Source organism: Nematostella vectensis, chromosome 12 (genome assembly GCF_932526225.1).
Source record: "Nematostella vectensis chromosome 12, jaNemVect1.1, whole genome shotgun sequence".
Lineage (NCBI taxonomy): Eukaryota > Metazoa > Cnidaria > Anthozoa > Actiniaria > Edwardsiidae > Nematostella > Nematostella vectensis.
Window position 1 is genome coordinate 11,355,146 of NC_064045.1, and position 16,309 is coordinate 11,371,454.

Below are 16,309 nucleotides of genomic sequence, written 5' to 3' on the forward strand. Positions count from 1 at the left end.
GCACCCAGGCGGTGCAGAGGATATAAATACGAATACAAAAACAACAGGAGCCGCACCCCCCCTCCTCCACAACGGCCGAAAGTCCACTTCCGGTTCGCATAAACGTGCTATTTGTAGACTTATAATATACATGGCAAAATTTCTCGATTCTGATTGGATTAGAGCAGTGCAGTTTTCATGTAATTCCGTGCTGAAATAAGGTAATTCAGTGCAGTATCACTGGACGCTGATTGGTTTACAAACAATTTGAACCAATAAAATCATGGTAAAACAGCGCGCGCTCTTGTCAAAACTGACATCGAAATCCTACGATTTTCATCTCATTTCTCGCTCTTTCTTTCTAATGTTTGAATTGCTTTGATCAGAAAAGAGTATTATAAGAAAAGACTAATTTTTGTTGTTTAGTTGTTCTAAACAATGAACTAAAATGATTGCCTAATTGTGGCATCAAAAAGCATGTTAAAAACAGCATTTTCCGCTAGAAACATTGACTGTTTTCTTTCCTATTGAAATTTGTATAACGTTTCTACAACGATCATACAATCGTATTTAGTAAGAACAAATCACAAATAAATGCCATCGCGTTTTACGCGCCTGACTTTTTGTCAACAAATAATGTGTCTATGTCTTTAAAATTTTGCCATTTATATTATAAAAAGGTAATCATACGATTTTTCGTTCATTTGGAAATAATTTCCACTTGTGAGTCTTTCAAAAGGTGAAATTTGAGCTTTTGAAAATCTCATTCGTGCAATAATTATACAAAACTATGAAGCATAAGCCAATTCGATCAAAAACTGCATTATAGATCTGTCTGGGTATGTCATAAATCTTTTTTTTCCAGAAAACTAACGTCCCCCCACTCCCCTGAAAAATTAGGTCCACTTTTTTGGATTTCGCACCCCCGAAGAAAAATCCTGGGTACGAAGTCTGCATCAACGTACTAGTATCACATTGCTTACATGATAGCACAGTGTGGACGATCTGTCTCAACAGCATGCAGCCTAACGTCAAAATGTCCCCTGCTTTGACCCTTTGCACAGTAGTATCTGAACACGTAGGTCGTGTTGGTTTTCAGAGTGCCAGGAGGGATCGTGATTTGGGTAGTGTTAGAGGGCAGTCGTCCTGGGCCCTTCCCAAAACAGCCCCCACTAGATCCTGCAGCCACAGCTTCGTCGTCACCATCATCCGGGAAAGTGTAATTCTCTGCTTCCGTTTTACAGTAAAATTGAAGCGTAAAGTTCTGCGTGAAGAGAGACGGGTCGACGTCTGGGTCGTAAGAGAGAGCTCCGTTTAAGATCGTGCTCTTGTTGACCGGATATTCCCATCCATTTCCCCCTAGAACGAAGCACTGCAGAGGGGAAGGAGCTATTTTTATACACGCACATATAGCCGAGTCCACCAGCCAAAGATTAAGGGAGACATTAAGACAAGCGTGGTAATAACCGTAACTCAAGGCGCCTGCAGGGATCTCCATTGTCGCGCGATCAGAAACTGTGCCATCAGGAAGTGCGTAATACCGAAAGCTCGAGATATTATCTGGGGTTTCTGATGTCATTAATGTCCAAGCGAATGTCGTTGTTCGCGAATCGAGACAATCGATGCTGTTTTTACTCGCAATGTTTATTTTGTAGGATTTAGGAAATACACGAGCGACTTTGCAGCTGGCGCTGATTGCGGGAATGCTGAGTTTAGGAAACTTACAAGCATGCGCTAGGACGATGACGTATTTCCAGTCCCTTACGACAGATACGGTATTCTTACAAGTCACTTTGCTGAGATAATAATGCACTTGCCAGAACTGAAACTCCCATGACGAATTGGTATCTCGTCTTTGGGAGAAAACTGTGACGTCGCTTGTCAAGTTGGTCCATACAGGGTCACATGCTGTTTCTACAGAGTCTTTGAAGAGGAAGTAAGTGTTATTTGTAATGTCAACGAGGCAGCAGGAATTGTAGCCGATTTGTACCAAGCTGACGTCCAGCCTGGTTTGGGTTGTCCATTTGGTCGGGCCATCATTTGTCAGCTGAACTCCAATGTTCACTTCCATGACGGTGACAGTAAAGTTAACCCACATTTCGTTAAGAGTATTCTTCGCGCGAACCTTAATGTAGTATGTCCCTCTTTCTGAAAACTTCTTCTTGATCGAAGTATCTGTGGTAACGTTCTGTGTACCATCGCCAAAGTAGAAACTGTAGGTAACATAGGAGCCGTCTGTGATGGATGTTCCAATCAGGATGGGGTACTCCAGGGGAAATGTGTCCAAAGCAGGGCCACGCCCCCTCGCCCCAAATCCTACGTCACCGGCCGTGTGGTAGGCCGTCGCGGTGAGCCCTTTGATCAATCGCTGAACCTCAACAGTGGTATTAAGGACCATTGAGCTCACAGCGTTGGACAAATTCACTTGGATCCAGTAAATCCCAGGAATGGAGATGCTATGCTGGACCATGCGATTGCAGCCATCCCCGAAATGCAATAGTGTGGAAAACATGTTGATGGCGACTAAAGAGTCTATTTGCCCGTACACCATAGCGATGGTCGCATTGGTTGGGCAAGCCGTACCAACCGAGACATTGAATAAATAGTCGATTGTTCCTGTTGGTATTATTTGAGGAGAGTTGGTGGTTAATGTTACACCCTGGACAGGGTTTTGCACAAACATATAGCATTTGCCCAAGAAACTCCCCAAAGGATTCGACGCCATTGCTTCAACAAGAAAGGTTCCATTACTACGGTAGATGTATGTAACATTGTGACCGTTTAAAGCGAACGAGTCTCTGCTTAGTTCTTGTGTTAGATTATTCCCATCCAAGAAATCCCAGAACATCGTTACTCTAGATCCCGTATCAGCGGAAGCGAACATCTCGACTTCAGAGTGTGTTTCCACATAAGGCTTAGGACAGGTTAGGCAGTAATTAGTGATTGGTCTCTCGATATACACCAATGATTGAATTCTGTCCTCCGAGATTTCGTTGATAGCAAACATCGTTGCCTGAGCGACTCCAATGTCAGGAAAATATGCTGCATCAATTACAAAGTTACCACCCAGACCGCCCGGTGTGAAAGTCAACGTGGGGTATACAACGTCACCCAGGGCTCCATTGACAAGATTCCCAAATGAGACGTTGTACGTTACGTTTGTACCTCGAACAATGTTGAATGTCCCTTGAAGCTGTGTCCCCACTTCGTGTCCAGATGGGACAATAAACTGAAGATCAGTAATAGGGTGAAAAACATGACATATGGAGCTTCTCGTCCCTGTATAGAGCCTGTTGACACACTCTACGCTCAGTGTGTAAAACCCTGTACTTGTGTAGTTATGAGATACGTATTGACCAAGAGTCCAAAACGTGCTGGCATTTGCTTCAACTTGGCCATCTCCCCAATTGTAATCACAAAGGTAGTCATTCCCAGACGAGATGTTCATCATGACATTGCTTGGCGTAGAGAAGTTTGCATTGATGCAATCCAACGACGTTATATTGATTGGGAATACTGGCTTGTGCACTTGAAAAGGTACGGAACAATTATCGACACTTACGTTATTGTACACAGTAATATTTGCCGTGTACCATGCCCATATTTCATACGAAGCCTGTGCGCTGAAGTTCCTGGTCGATATGACGTCGTATCCTAGGCTGTAGTTTGTTCTTGTGTTTGTGCCTTGTGAGATGGTTATCGTGAATGTTATTGTCTCGTTCACTTCGATGTCTCGATTCGGGTGGACGACACCACACACTAACCCTAGGATAACCTTCTCAACAATGAGCAAAGTGGAACTGAATGCTGAGCTGACTGGGTTGTAGCAGGTTATATTTGTCCAATGTTCGCCTATTGCTGGAAATGTCCTGGGAGTATGGAGCAGCTCGGTTCCATTTACAAAGTCTTTCGTAAGCTGTCCAAAGAATCCATCAGTTATAGATATATTACAGACCACATCCATACCATTACTAACAAAAAAAGTGATATTGGTTGTGTCACCGAGTTTGGTGGGTGAAACGTCGACGAACCGAACTAGTTCAACAGGCAGAAAAACCCGAATAAAACACAGCTCCGATACATATCCAAGAATATTCCCAGCAATCAATAGCACGCTGGTGTTTCCCAATGATGTATATGTCACTGGGAACGTAAAATTTTCCAAGACTCGTTCCTGGAAGAGCGTCACTGCTGAGTCATTGTTGATGTAAGCAACGTGAGATACGTTATATCCCGGATGTGAAAGCACGGTAATGTTGATTGTCTTATTGAACGTAGCTATGCGATCGTAAACCCAGGTCACATTTTGAACTCTTTCTGTCACTGTTATATAGGTCTGGTTCTGGACAGATGACGCGTCATTAAAAACCCTGGCTTTGAGCAGATACACCCCTGACGTTAGATTCAGATCAAGGCTAATCTTTGATGGGATGACGTATGTGGCAGTCACGTGGGGTAGCTGAGCCGCTGTGAAGAAGTCAGCGCCAACCGCGAACCTCTCTCCTTTTTCAAGTGTCTTGTTCGGGCAGAGTTTCGCTACGATGCTTGAGGTGAATGACGATATCTGGTGAGATATTTAGAGATTATCGTTGGTATGTGACGTCTTTGTTTTATTTAAAGCAAAATAAAATACCACGAAAAATATTAAAATATCAACTATTCAACCATATTACACTTTACTTTTAGTGGGTTAACATTTCAACCTTGTACACGTTCTCCAGGAAATAACCTCCGGGATGTACAATTCAAGGGGTAAAAACTGACCCTTCCAGACTCGACAATTTGTAGCTTATGAAGGTACACCCTCCCTGGTAATGTTTTGTTGCTAAAATGACACGTACATTTGAAATATAGCATATATGGCAAAAGCGCGCAACCTTGAATGAAGCGTATGAAACGCAGCGTTACAACAACTTAACGACAGAAGTCGAATAGTAAGCCCCTTTTCTCGTATGGTATTATTTCATGTGATATATTTCTCGTATGATATTATGTCATGTGACGTATTTCTCGTATGGTATTATGTCATGTGATATATTTCTCGTATGGTATTATGTCATGTGATATATGTCTCGTATGGTATCATGTCATGTGATATATGTCTCGAATAATATTATGTCATGTGATATATGTCTCGTATGATATTATGTCATGTGATATATTTCTCGTATGGTATTATGTGATGTGATATATGTCTCGTATGGTATTATGTCATGTAATATGTCTCGTATGGTATTATGTCATGTGATATATTTCTCGTATGGTATTATGTCATGTGATATATGTCTCGTATGGTATTATGTCATGTGATATATGTCTCGTATGGTATTATGTCATGTGATATGTCTCGTATGGTATTATGTCATGTGATATATGTCTCGTATGGTATTATGTCATGTGACATATTTCTCGTATGGTATTATGTCATGTGATATGTCTCGTATGGTATTATGTCATGCGATATATGTCTCGTATGATATTATGTCATGTGATATATTTCTCGTATGGTATTATGTGATGTGATATATGTCTCGTATGATATTATGTCATGTGATTTATGTCTCGTATGGTATTATGTCATGTGATATATTTTTCGTATGGTATTATGTGATGTGATATATGTCTCGTATGGTATTATGTCATGTGATATATATATCGTATGGTAGTATGTCATGTGATATATGTCTCGTATGGTATTATGTCATGTGATATATTTCTCGTATGGTATTATGTGATGTGATATATGTCTCGTATGGTATTATGTCATGTGATATATATATCGTATGGTAGTATGTCATGTGATATATGTCTCGTATGGTATTTTGTCATGTGATATATGTCTCGTATGGTATCACATCATGTGATATATGTCTCGTATGGTATTATGTCATGTGATATATTTCTCGTATGGTATTATTTGATGTGATATATATCTCGTATGATATTATGTCATGAGATATATTTCTTGTATGCTATTATGTCATGTGATATATGTCTCGTATGTAATTATGTCATGTGATATATGTCTCGTATGGTATCATGTCATATGATATATTTCTCGTATGGTATTATGTCATGTGATATATTTCTCGTATGGTATTATGTGATGTGATATATGTCTCGTATGGTATTATGTCATGTGATATATATATCGTATGGTAGTATGTCATGTGATATATGTCTCGTATGTAATTATGTCATGTGATATATGTCTCGTATGGTATCATGTCATATGATATATTTCTCGTATGGTATTATGTCATGTGATATATGTCTCGTATGGTATTATGTCATGTGACATATTTCTCGTATGGTATTATGTCATGTGATATGTCTCGTATGGTATTATGTCATGCGATATATGTCTCGTATGATATTATGTCATGTGATATATTTCTCGTATGGTATTATGTGATGTGATATATGTCTCGTATGATATTATGTCATGTGATATATGTCTCGTATGGTATTATGTCATGTGATATATTTTTCGTATGGTATTATGTGATGTGATATATGTCTCGTATGGTATTATGTCATGTGATATATATATCGTATGGTAGTATGTCATGTGATATATGTCTCGTATGGTATTTTGTCATGTGATATATTTCTCGTATGGTATTATGTCATGTGATATATTTCTCGTATGGTATTATGTCATGTGATATATTTCTCGTATGGTATTATGTCATGTGATATATTTCTCGTATGGTATTATGTCATGTGATATATGTCTCGTATGGTAATAAGTCATGTGATATATTTCTCGTATGGTAATATGTCATGTGATTTATTTCTCGTATGGTATTATGTCATGTGATAGATTTCTCGTATGGTATTATGTCAGGTGATATATGTCTCGTATGGTATTATGTCATGTGATATATTTCTCGTATGGTATTATGTCATGTGATATATGTCTCGTATGGTAATAAGTAATGTTATATATTTCTCGTATGGCATTATGTCATGTGATAGATTTCTCGTATGGTATTATGTCATGTGATAGATTTCTCGTATGGTATTATGTCATGTGATTTATTTCTCGTATGGTATTATGTCATGTGATATATTTCTCGTATGGTATTATGTGATGTGATATATTTCTCGTATGGTATCATGTGATGTGATATATTTCTCGTATGGTATTATGTCATGTGATATATTTCTCGTATGGTATTATGTCATGTGATATATTTCTCGTATGGTATCATGTGATGTGATATATTTCTCGTATGGTATCATGTGATATATTTCTCGTATGGTATCATGTGATATATTTCTCGTATGGTATTATGTGATGTGATATATTTCTCGTATGGTATTATGTGATGTGATATATTTATCGTATGGTATTATGTGATATATTTCTCGTATGGTATTATGTGATGTGATATATTTCTCGTATGGTATCATGTGATGTGATATATTTCTCGTATGGTATTATGTCATGTGATATATTTCTCGTATGGTATTATGTGATGTGATATATTTCTCGTATGGTATCATGTGATGTGATATATTTCTCGTATGGTATTATGTCATGTGATATATTTCTCGTATGGTATTATGTCATGTGATATATTTCTCGTATGGTATCATGTGATGTGATATATTTCTCGTATGGTATCATGTGATATATTTCTCGTATGGTATTATGTGATGTGATATATTTCTCGTATGGTATTATGTGATGTGATATATTTCTCGTATGGTATTATGTGATGTGATATATTTCTCGTATGGTATTATGTGATGTGATATATTTCTCGTATGGTATTATGTGATATATTTCTCGTATGGTATTATGTGATGTGATATATTTCTCGTATGGTATCATGTGATGTGATATATTTCTCGTATGGTATTATGTCATGTGATATATTTCTCGTATGGTATTATGTGATGTGATATATTTCTCGTATGGTATCATGTGATGTGATATATTTCTCGTATGGTATTATGTCATGTGATATATTTCTCGTATGGTATTATGTGATGTGATATATTTCTCGTATGGTATCATGTGATGTGATATATTTCTCGTATGGTATCATGTGATATATTTCTCGTATGGTATCATGTGATGTGATATATTTCTAGTATGGTATTATGTCATGTGATATATTTCTCGTATGGTATTATGTCATGTGATATATTTCTCGTATGGTATCATGTGATGTGATATATTTCTCGTATGGTATCATGTGATATATTTCTCGTATGGTATTATGTGATGTGATATATTTCTCGTATGGTATTATGTGATGTGATATATTTATCGTATGGTATTATGTGATATATTTCTCGTATGGTATTATGTGATGTGATATATTTCTCGTATGGTATCATGTGATGTGATATATTTCTCGTATGGTATTATGTCATGTGATATATTTCTCGTATGGTATTATGTGATGTGATATATTTCTCGTATGGTATCATGTGATGTGATATATTTCTCGTATGGTATTATGTCATGTGATATATTTCTCGTATGGTATTATGTCATGTGATATATTTCTCGTATGGTATCATGTGATGTGATATATTTCTCGTATGGTATCATGTGATATATTTCTCGTATGGTATTATGTGATGTGATATATTTCTCGTATGGTATTATGTGATGTGATATATTTCTCGTATGGTATTATGTGATGTGATATATTTCTCGTATGGTATTATGTGATGTGATATATTTCTCGTATGGTATTATGTGATATATTTCTCGTATGGTATTATGTGATGTGATATATTTCTCGTATGGTATCATGTGATGTGATATATTTCTCGTATGGTATTATGTCATGTGATATATTTCTCGTATGGTATTATGTGATGTGATATATTTCTCGTATGGTATCATGTGATGTGATATATTTCTCGTATGGTATTATGTCATGTGATATATTTCTCGTATGGTATTATGTGATGTGATATATTTCTCGTATGGTATCATGTGATGTGATATATTTCTCGTATGGTATCATGTGATATATTTCTCGTATGGTATCATGTGATGTGATATATTTCTCGTATGGTATTATGTCATGTGATATATTTCTCGTATGGTATTATGTCATGTGATATATTTCTCGTATGGTATCATGTGATGTGATATATTTCTCGTATGGTATCATGTGATATATTTCTCGTATGGTATTATGTGATGTGATATATTTCTCGTATGGTATTATGTGATGTGATATATTTCTCGTATGGTATTATGTCATGTGATATATTTCTCGTATGGTATCATGTGATGTGATATATTTCTCGTATGGTATCATGTGATATATTTTTCGTATGGTATTATGTGATGTGATATATTTCTCGTATGGTATTATGTGATGTGATATATTTCTCGTATGGTATTATGTGATGTGATATATTTCTCGTATGGTATTATGTGATGTGATATATTTCTCGTATGGTATTATGTCATGTGATATATGTCTCGTATGGTATCATGTCATGCGATATATGTCTCGTATGGTATCATGTCATGTGATATATGTCTCGAATAATATTATGTCATGTGATATATGTCTCGTATGGTATTATGTCATGTGACATATTTCTCGTATGGTATTATGTCATGTGATATGTCTCGTATGGTATTATGTCATGCGATATATGTCTCGTATGATATTATGTCATGTGATATATTTCTCGTATGGTATTATGTGATGTGATATATGTCTCGTATGATATTATGTCATGTGATATATGTCTCGTATGGTATTATGTCATGTGATATATTTTTCGTATGGTATTATGTGATGTGATATATGTCTCGTATGGTATTATGTCATGTGATATATATATCGTATGGTAGTATGTCATGTGATATATGTCTCGTATGGTATTATGTCATGTGATATATTTCTCGTATGGTATTATGTGATGTGATATATGTCTCGTATGGTATTATGTCATGTGATATATTTCTCGTATGGTAGTATGTCATGTGATATATGTCTCGTATGGTATTTTGTCATGTGATATATGTCTCGTATGGTATCACATCATGTGATATATGTCTCGTATGGTATTATGTCATGTGATATATTTCTCGTATGGTATTATGTGATGTGATATATGTCTCGTATGATATTATGTCATGTGATATATTTCTTGTATGCTATTATGTCATGTGATATATGTCTCGTATGTAATTATGTCATGTGATATATGTCTCGTATGGTATCATGTCATATGATATATTTCTCGTATGGTATTATGTCATGTGATATATTTCTCGTATGGTATTATGTGATGTGATATATGTCTCGTATGATATTATGTCATGTGATATATTTCTTGTATGCTATTATGTCATGTGATATATGTCTCGTATGTAATTATGTCATGTGATATATGTCTCGTATGGTATCATGTCATATGATATATTTCTCGTATGGTATTATGTCATGTGATATATGTCTCGTATGGTATTATGTCATGTGACATATTTCTCGTATGGTATTATGTCATGTGATATGTCTCGTATGGTATTATGTCATGCGATATATGTCTCGTATGATATTATGTCATGTGATATATTTCTCGTATGGTATTATGTGATGTGATATATGTCTCGTATGATATTATGTCATGTGATATATGTCTCGTATGGTATTATGTCATGTGATATATTTTTCGTATGGTATTATGTGATGTGATATATGTCTCGTATGGTATTATGTCATGTGATATATATATCGTATGGTAGTATGTCATGTGATATATGTCTCGTATGGTATTATGTCATGTGATATATTTCTCGTATGGTATTATGTGATGTGATATATGTCTCGTATGGTATTATGTCATGTGATATATATATCGTATGGTAGTATGTCATGTGATATATGTCTCGTATGGTATTTTGTCATGTGATATATGTCTCGTATGGTATCACATCATGTGATATATGTCTCGTATGGTATTATGTCATGTGATATATTTCTCGTATGGTATTATGTGATTGATATATGTCTCGTATGATATTATGTCATGTGATATATTTCTTGTATGCTATTATGTCATGTGATATATGTCTCGTATGTAATTACGTCATGTGATATATGTCTCGTATGGTATCATGTCATATGATATATTTCTCGTATGGTATTATGTCATGTGATATATTTCTCGTATGGTATTATGTGATGTGATATATGTCTCGTATGATATTATGTCATGTGATATATTTCTTGTATGCTATTATGTCATGTGATATATGTCTCGTATGTAATTATGTCATATGATATATGTCTCGTATGGTATCATGTCATATGATATATTTCTCGTATGGTATTATGTCATGTGATATATTTCTCGTATGGTATTATGTCATGTGATATATTTCTCGTATGGTATTATGTCATGTGATATATTTCTCGTATGGTATTATGTCATGTGATATATTTCTCGTATGGTATTATGTCATGTGATATATGTCTCGTATGGTAATAAGTCATGTGATATATTTCTCGTATGGTAATATGTCATGTGATTTATTTCTCGTATGGTATTATGTCATGTGATAGATTTCTCGTATGGTATTATGTCAGGTGATATATGTCTCGTATGGTATTATGTCAGGTGATATATGTCTCGTATGGTATTATGTCATGTGATATATTTCTCGTATGGTATTATGTCATGCGATATATGTCTCGTATGGTAATAAGTAATGTTATATATTTCTCGTATGGCATTATGTCATGTGATAGATTTCTCGTATGGTATTATGTCATGTGATATATTTCTCGTATGGTATTATGTGATGTGATATATTTCTCGTATGGTATTATGTCATGTGAAATTTTTCTCGTATGGTATTATGTGATGTGATATATTTCTCGTATGGTATCATGTGTTGTGATATTTTTCTCGTATGGTATTATGTCATGTGATATATTTCTCGTATGGTATTATGTCATGTGATATATTTCTCGTATGGTATCATGTGATGTGATATATTTCTCGTATGGTATCATGTGATATATTTCTCGTATGGTATTATGTGATGTGATATATTTCTCGTATGGTATTATGTGATGTGATATATTTCTCGTATGGTATTATGTGATGTGATATATTTCTCGTATGGTATTATGTGATGTGATATATTTCTCGTATGGTATTATGTGATATATTTCTCGTATGGTATTATGTGATGTGATATATTTCTCGTATGGTATCATGTGATGTGATATATTTCTCGTATGGTATTATGTCATGTGATATATTTCTCGTATGGTATTATGTGATGTGATATATTTCTCGTATGGCATCATGTGATGTGATATATTTCTCGTATGGTATCATGTCATGTGATATATTTCTCGTATGGTATTATGTCATGTGATATATTTCTCGTATGGTATTATGTCATGTGATATGTCTCGTATGGTATCATGTGATATATTTCTCGTATGGTATCATGTGATATATTTCTCGTATGGTATCATGTGATGTGATATATTTCTCGTATGGTATTATGTCATGTGATATATTTCTCGTATGGTATTATGTCATGTGATATATTTCTCGTATGGTATCATGTGATGTGATATATTTCTCGTATGGTATCATGTGATATATTTCTCGTATGGTATTATGTGATGTGATATATTTCTCGTATGGTATTATGTGATGTGATATATTTCTCGTATGGTATTATGTCATGTGATATATTTCTCGTATGGTATCATGTGATATATTTTTCGTATGGTATTATGTCATGTGATATATTTCTCGTATGGTAGTATGTCATGTGATATATTTCTCGTATGGTATTATGTGATGTAATATATTTCTCGTATGGTATTATGTGATGTGATATATTTCTCGTATGGTATTATGTCATGTGATATATGTCTCGTATGGTATCATGTCATGCGATATATGTCTCGTATGGTATCATGTCATGTGATATATGTCTCGTATGGTATCATGTCATGTGATATATGTCTCGTATGGTATCATGTCATGTGATATATGTCTCGTATGGTATTATGTGATGTGATATATTTCTCGTATGGTATTATGTGATGTGATATATTTCTCGTATGGTATTATGTCATGTGATATATTTCTCGTATGGTATTATGTGATGTGATATATTTCTCGTATGGTATTATGTCATGTGATATATTTCTCGTATGGTATTATGTCATGTGATATATTTCTCGTATGGTATTATGTCATGTGATATATGTCTCGTATGATATTATGTCATGTGATATGTCTCGTATGGTATTATGTCATGTGATATATTTCTCGTATGGTATTATGTCATGTGATATATGTCTCGTATGGTATTATGTCATGTGATATATTTCTCGTATGGTATTATGTCATGTGATATATTTCTCGTATGGTATTATGTCATGTGATATATGTCTCGTATGGTATTATGTGATGTGATATATGTCTCGTATGGTATTATGTCATGTGATATATGTCTCGTATGGTATTATGTCATGTGATATATTTCTCGTATGGTATTATGTGATGTGATATATGTCTCGTATGATATTATGTCAGGTGATATATGTCTCGTATGGTATTATGTCATGTGATATATTTTTCGTATGGTATTATGTGATGTGATATATGTCTCGTATGGTATTATGTCATGTGATATATATATCGTATGGTAGTATGTCATGTGATATATGTCTCGTATGGTATTATGTCATGTGATATATTTCTCGTATGGTATTATGTGATGTGATATATGTCTCGTATGGTATTATGTCATGTGATATATATATCGTATGGTAGTATGTCATGTGATATATGTCTCGTATGGTATTTTGTCATGTGATATATGTCTCGTATGGTATCACATCATGTGATATATGTCTCGTATGGTATTATGTCATGTGATATATTTCTCGTATGGTATTATGTGATTGATATATGTCTCGTATGATATTATGTCATGTGATATATTTCTTGTATGCTATTATGTCATGTGATATATGTCTCGTATGTAATTACGTCATGTGATATATGTCTCGTATGGTATCATGTCATATGATATATTTCTCGTATGGTATTATGTCATGTGATATATTTCTCGTATGGTATTATGTGATGTGATATATGTCTCGTATGATATTATGTCATGTGATATATTTCTTGTATGCTATTATGTCATGTGATATATGTCTCGTATGTAATTATGTCATATGATATATGTCTCGTATGGTATCATGTCATATGATATATTTTTCGTATGGTATTATGTCATGTGATATATTTCTCGTATGGTATTATGTCATGTGATATATTTCTCGTATGGTATTATGTCATGTGATATATTTCTCGTATGGTATTATGTCATGTGATATATTTCTCGTATGGTATTATGTCATGTGATATATGTCTCGTATGGTAATAAGTCATGTGATATATTTCTCGTATGGTAATATGTCATGTGATTTATTTCTCGTATGGTATTATGTCATGTGATAGATTTCTCGTATGGTATTATGTCAGGTGATATATGTCTCGTATGGTATTATGTCAGGTGATATATGTCTCGTATGGTATTATGTCATGTGATATATTTCTCGTATGGTATTATGTCATGCGATATATGTCTCGTATGGTAATAAGTAATGTTATATATTTCTCGTATGGCATTATGTCATGTGATAGATTTCTCGTATGGTATTATGTCATGTGATATATTTCTCGTATGGTATTATGTGATGTGATATATTTCTCGTATGGTATTATGTCATGTGAAATTTTTCTCGTATGGTATTATGTGATGTGATATATTTCTCGTATGGTATCATGTGTTGTGATATTTTTCTCGTATGGTATTATGTCATGTGATATATTTCTCGTATGGTATTATGTCATGTGATATATTTCTCGTATGGTATCATGTGATGTGATATATTTCTCGTATGGTATCATGTGATATATTTCTCGTATGGTATTATGTGATGTGATATATTTCTCGTATGGTATTATGTGATGTGATATATTTCTCGTATGGTATTATGTGATGTGATATATTTCTCGTATGGTATTATGTGATGTGATATATTTCTCGTATGGTATTATGTGATATATTTCTCGTATGGTATTATGTGATGTGATATATTTCTCGTATGGTATCATGTGATGTGATATATTTCTCGTATGGTATTATGTCATGTGATATATTTCTCGTATGGTATTATGTGATGTGATATATTTCTCGTATGGCATCATGTGATGTGATATATTTCTCGTATGGTATCATGTCATGTGATATATTTCTCGTATGGTATTATGTCATGTGATATATTTCTCGTATGGTATTATGTCATGTGATATATTTCTCGTATGGTATCATGTGATATATTTCTCGTATGGTATCATGTGATATATTTCTCGTATGGTATCATGTGATGTGATATATTTCTCGTATGGTATTATGTCATGTGATATATTTCTCGTATGGTATTATGTCATGTGATATATTTCTCGTATGGTATCATGTGATGTGATATATTTCTCGTATGGTATCATGTGATATATTTCTCGTATGGTATTATGTGATGTGATATATTTCTCGTATGGTATTATGTGATGTGATATATTTCTCGTATGGTATTATGTCATGTGATATATTTCTCGTATGGTATCATGTGATATATTTTTCGTATGGTATTATGTGATGTGATATATTTCTCGTATGGTATTATGTGATGTGATATATTTCTCGTATGGTATTATGTGATGTAATATATTTCTCGTATGGTATTATGTGATGTGATATATTTCTCGTATGGTATTATGTCATGTGATATATGTCTCGTATGGTATCATGTCATGCGATATATGTCTCGTATGGTATCATGTCATGTGATACATGTCTCGTATGGTATCATGTCATGTGATATATGTCTCGTATGGTATCATGTCATGTGATATATGTCTCGTATGGTATTATGTGATGTGATATATTTCTCGTATGGTATTATGTGATGTGATATATTTCTCGTATGGTATTATGTCATGTGATATATTTCTCGTATGGTATTATGTGATGTGATATATTTCTCGTATGGTATTATGTCATGTGATATATTTCTCGTATGGTATTATGTCATGTGATATATTTCTCGTATGGTATTATGTCATGTGATATATGTCTCGTATGATATTATGTCATGTGATATGTCTCGTATGGTATTATGTCATGTGATATATTTCTCGTATGGTATTATGTCATGTGATATATGTCTCGTATGGTATTATGTCATGTGATATATTTCTCGTATGGTATTATGTCATGTGATAT

At 34.2% G+C, this 16,309-nt stretch overlaps 1 protein-coding gene across 1 annotated transcript in view; it reads right to left on the reverse strand.

Moving 5' to 3' along the window:
• Positions 1–16,309, reverse strand: part of LOC116603942 — a 56,778-nt gene that overhangs the window by 19,521 nt on the left and 20,948 nt on the right. The window contains exon 19 of the mRNA XM_048720034.1: positions 963–4,543. Coding sequence (XP_048575991.1) covers positions 963–4,543 — 3,581 coding nt within the window. The remainder of the gene's footprint in view (positions 1–962; positions 4,544–16,309) is intronic.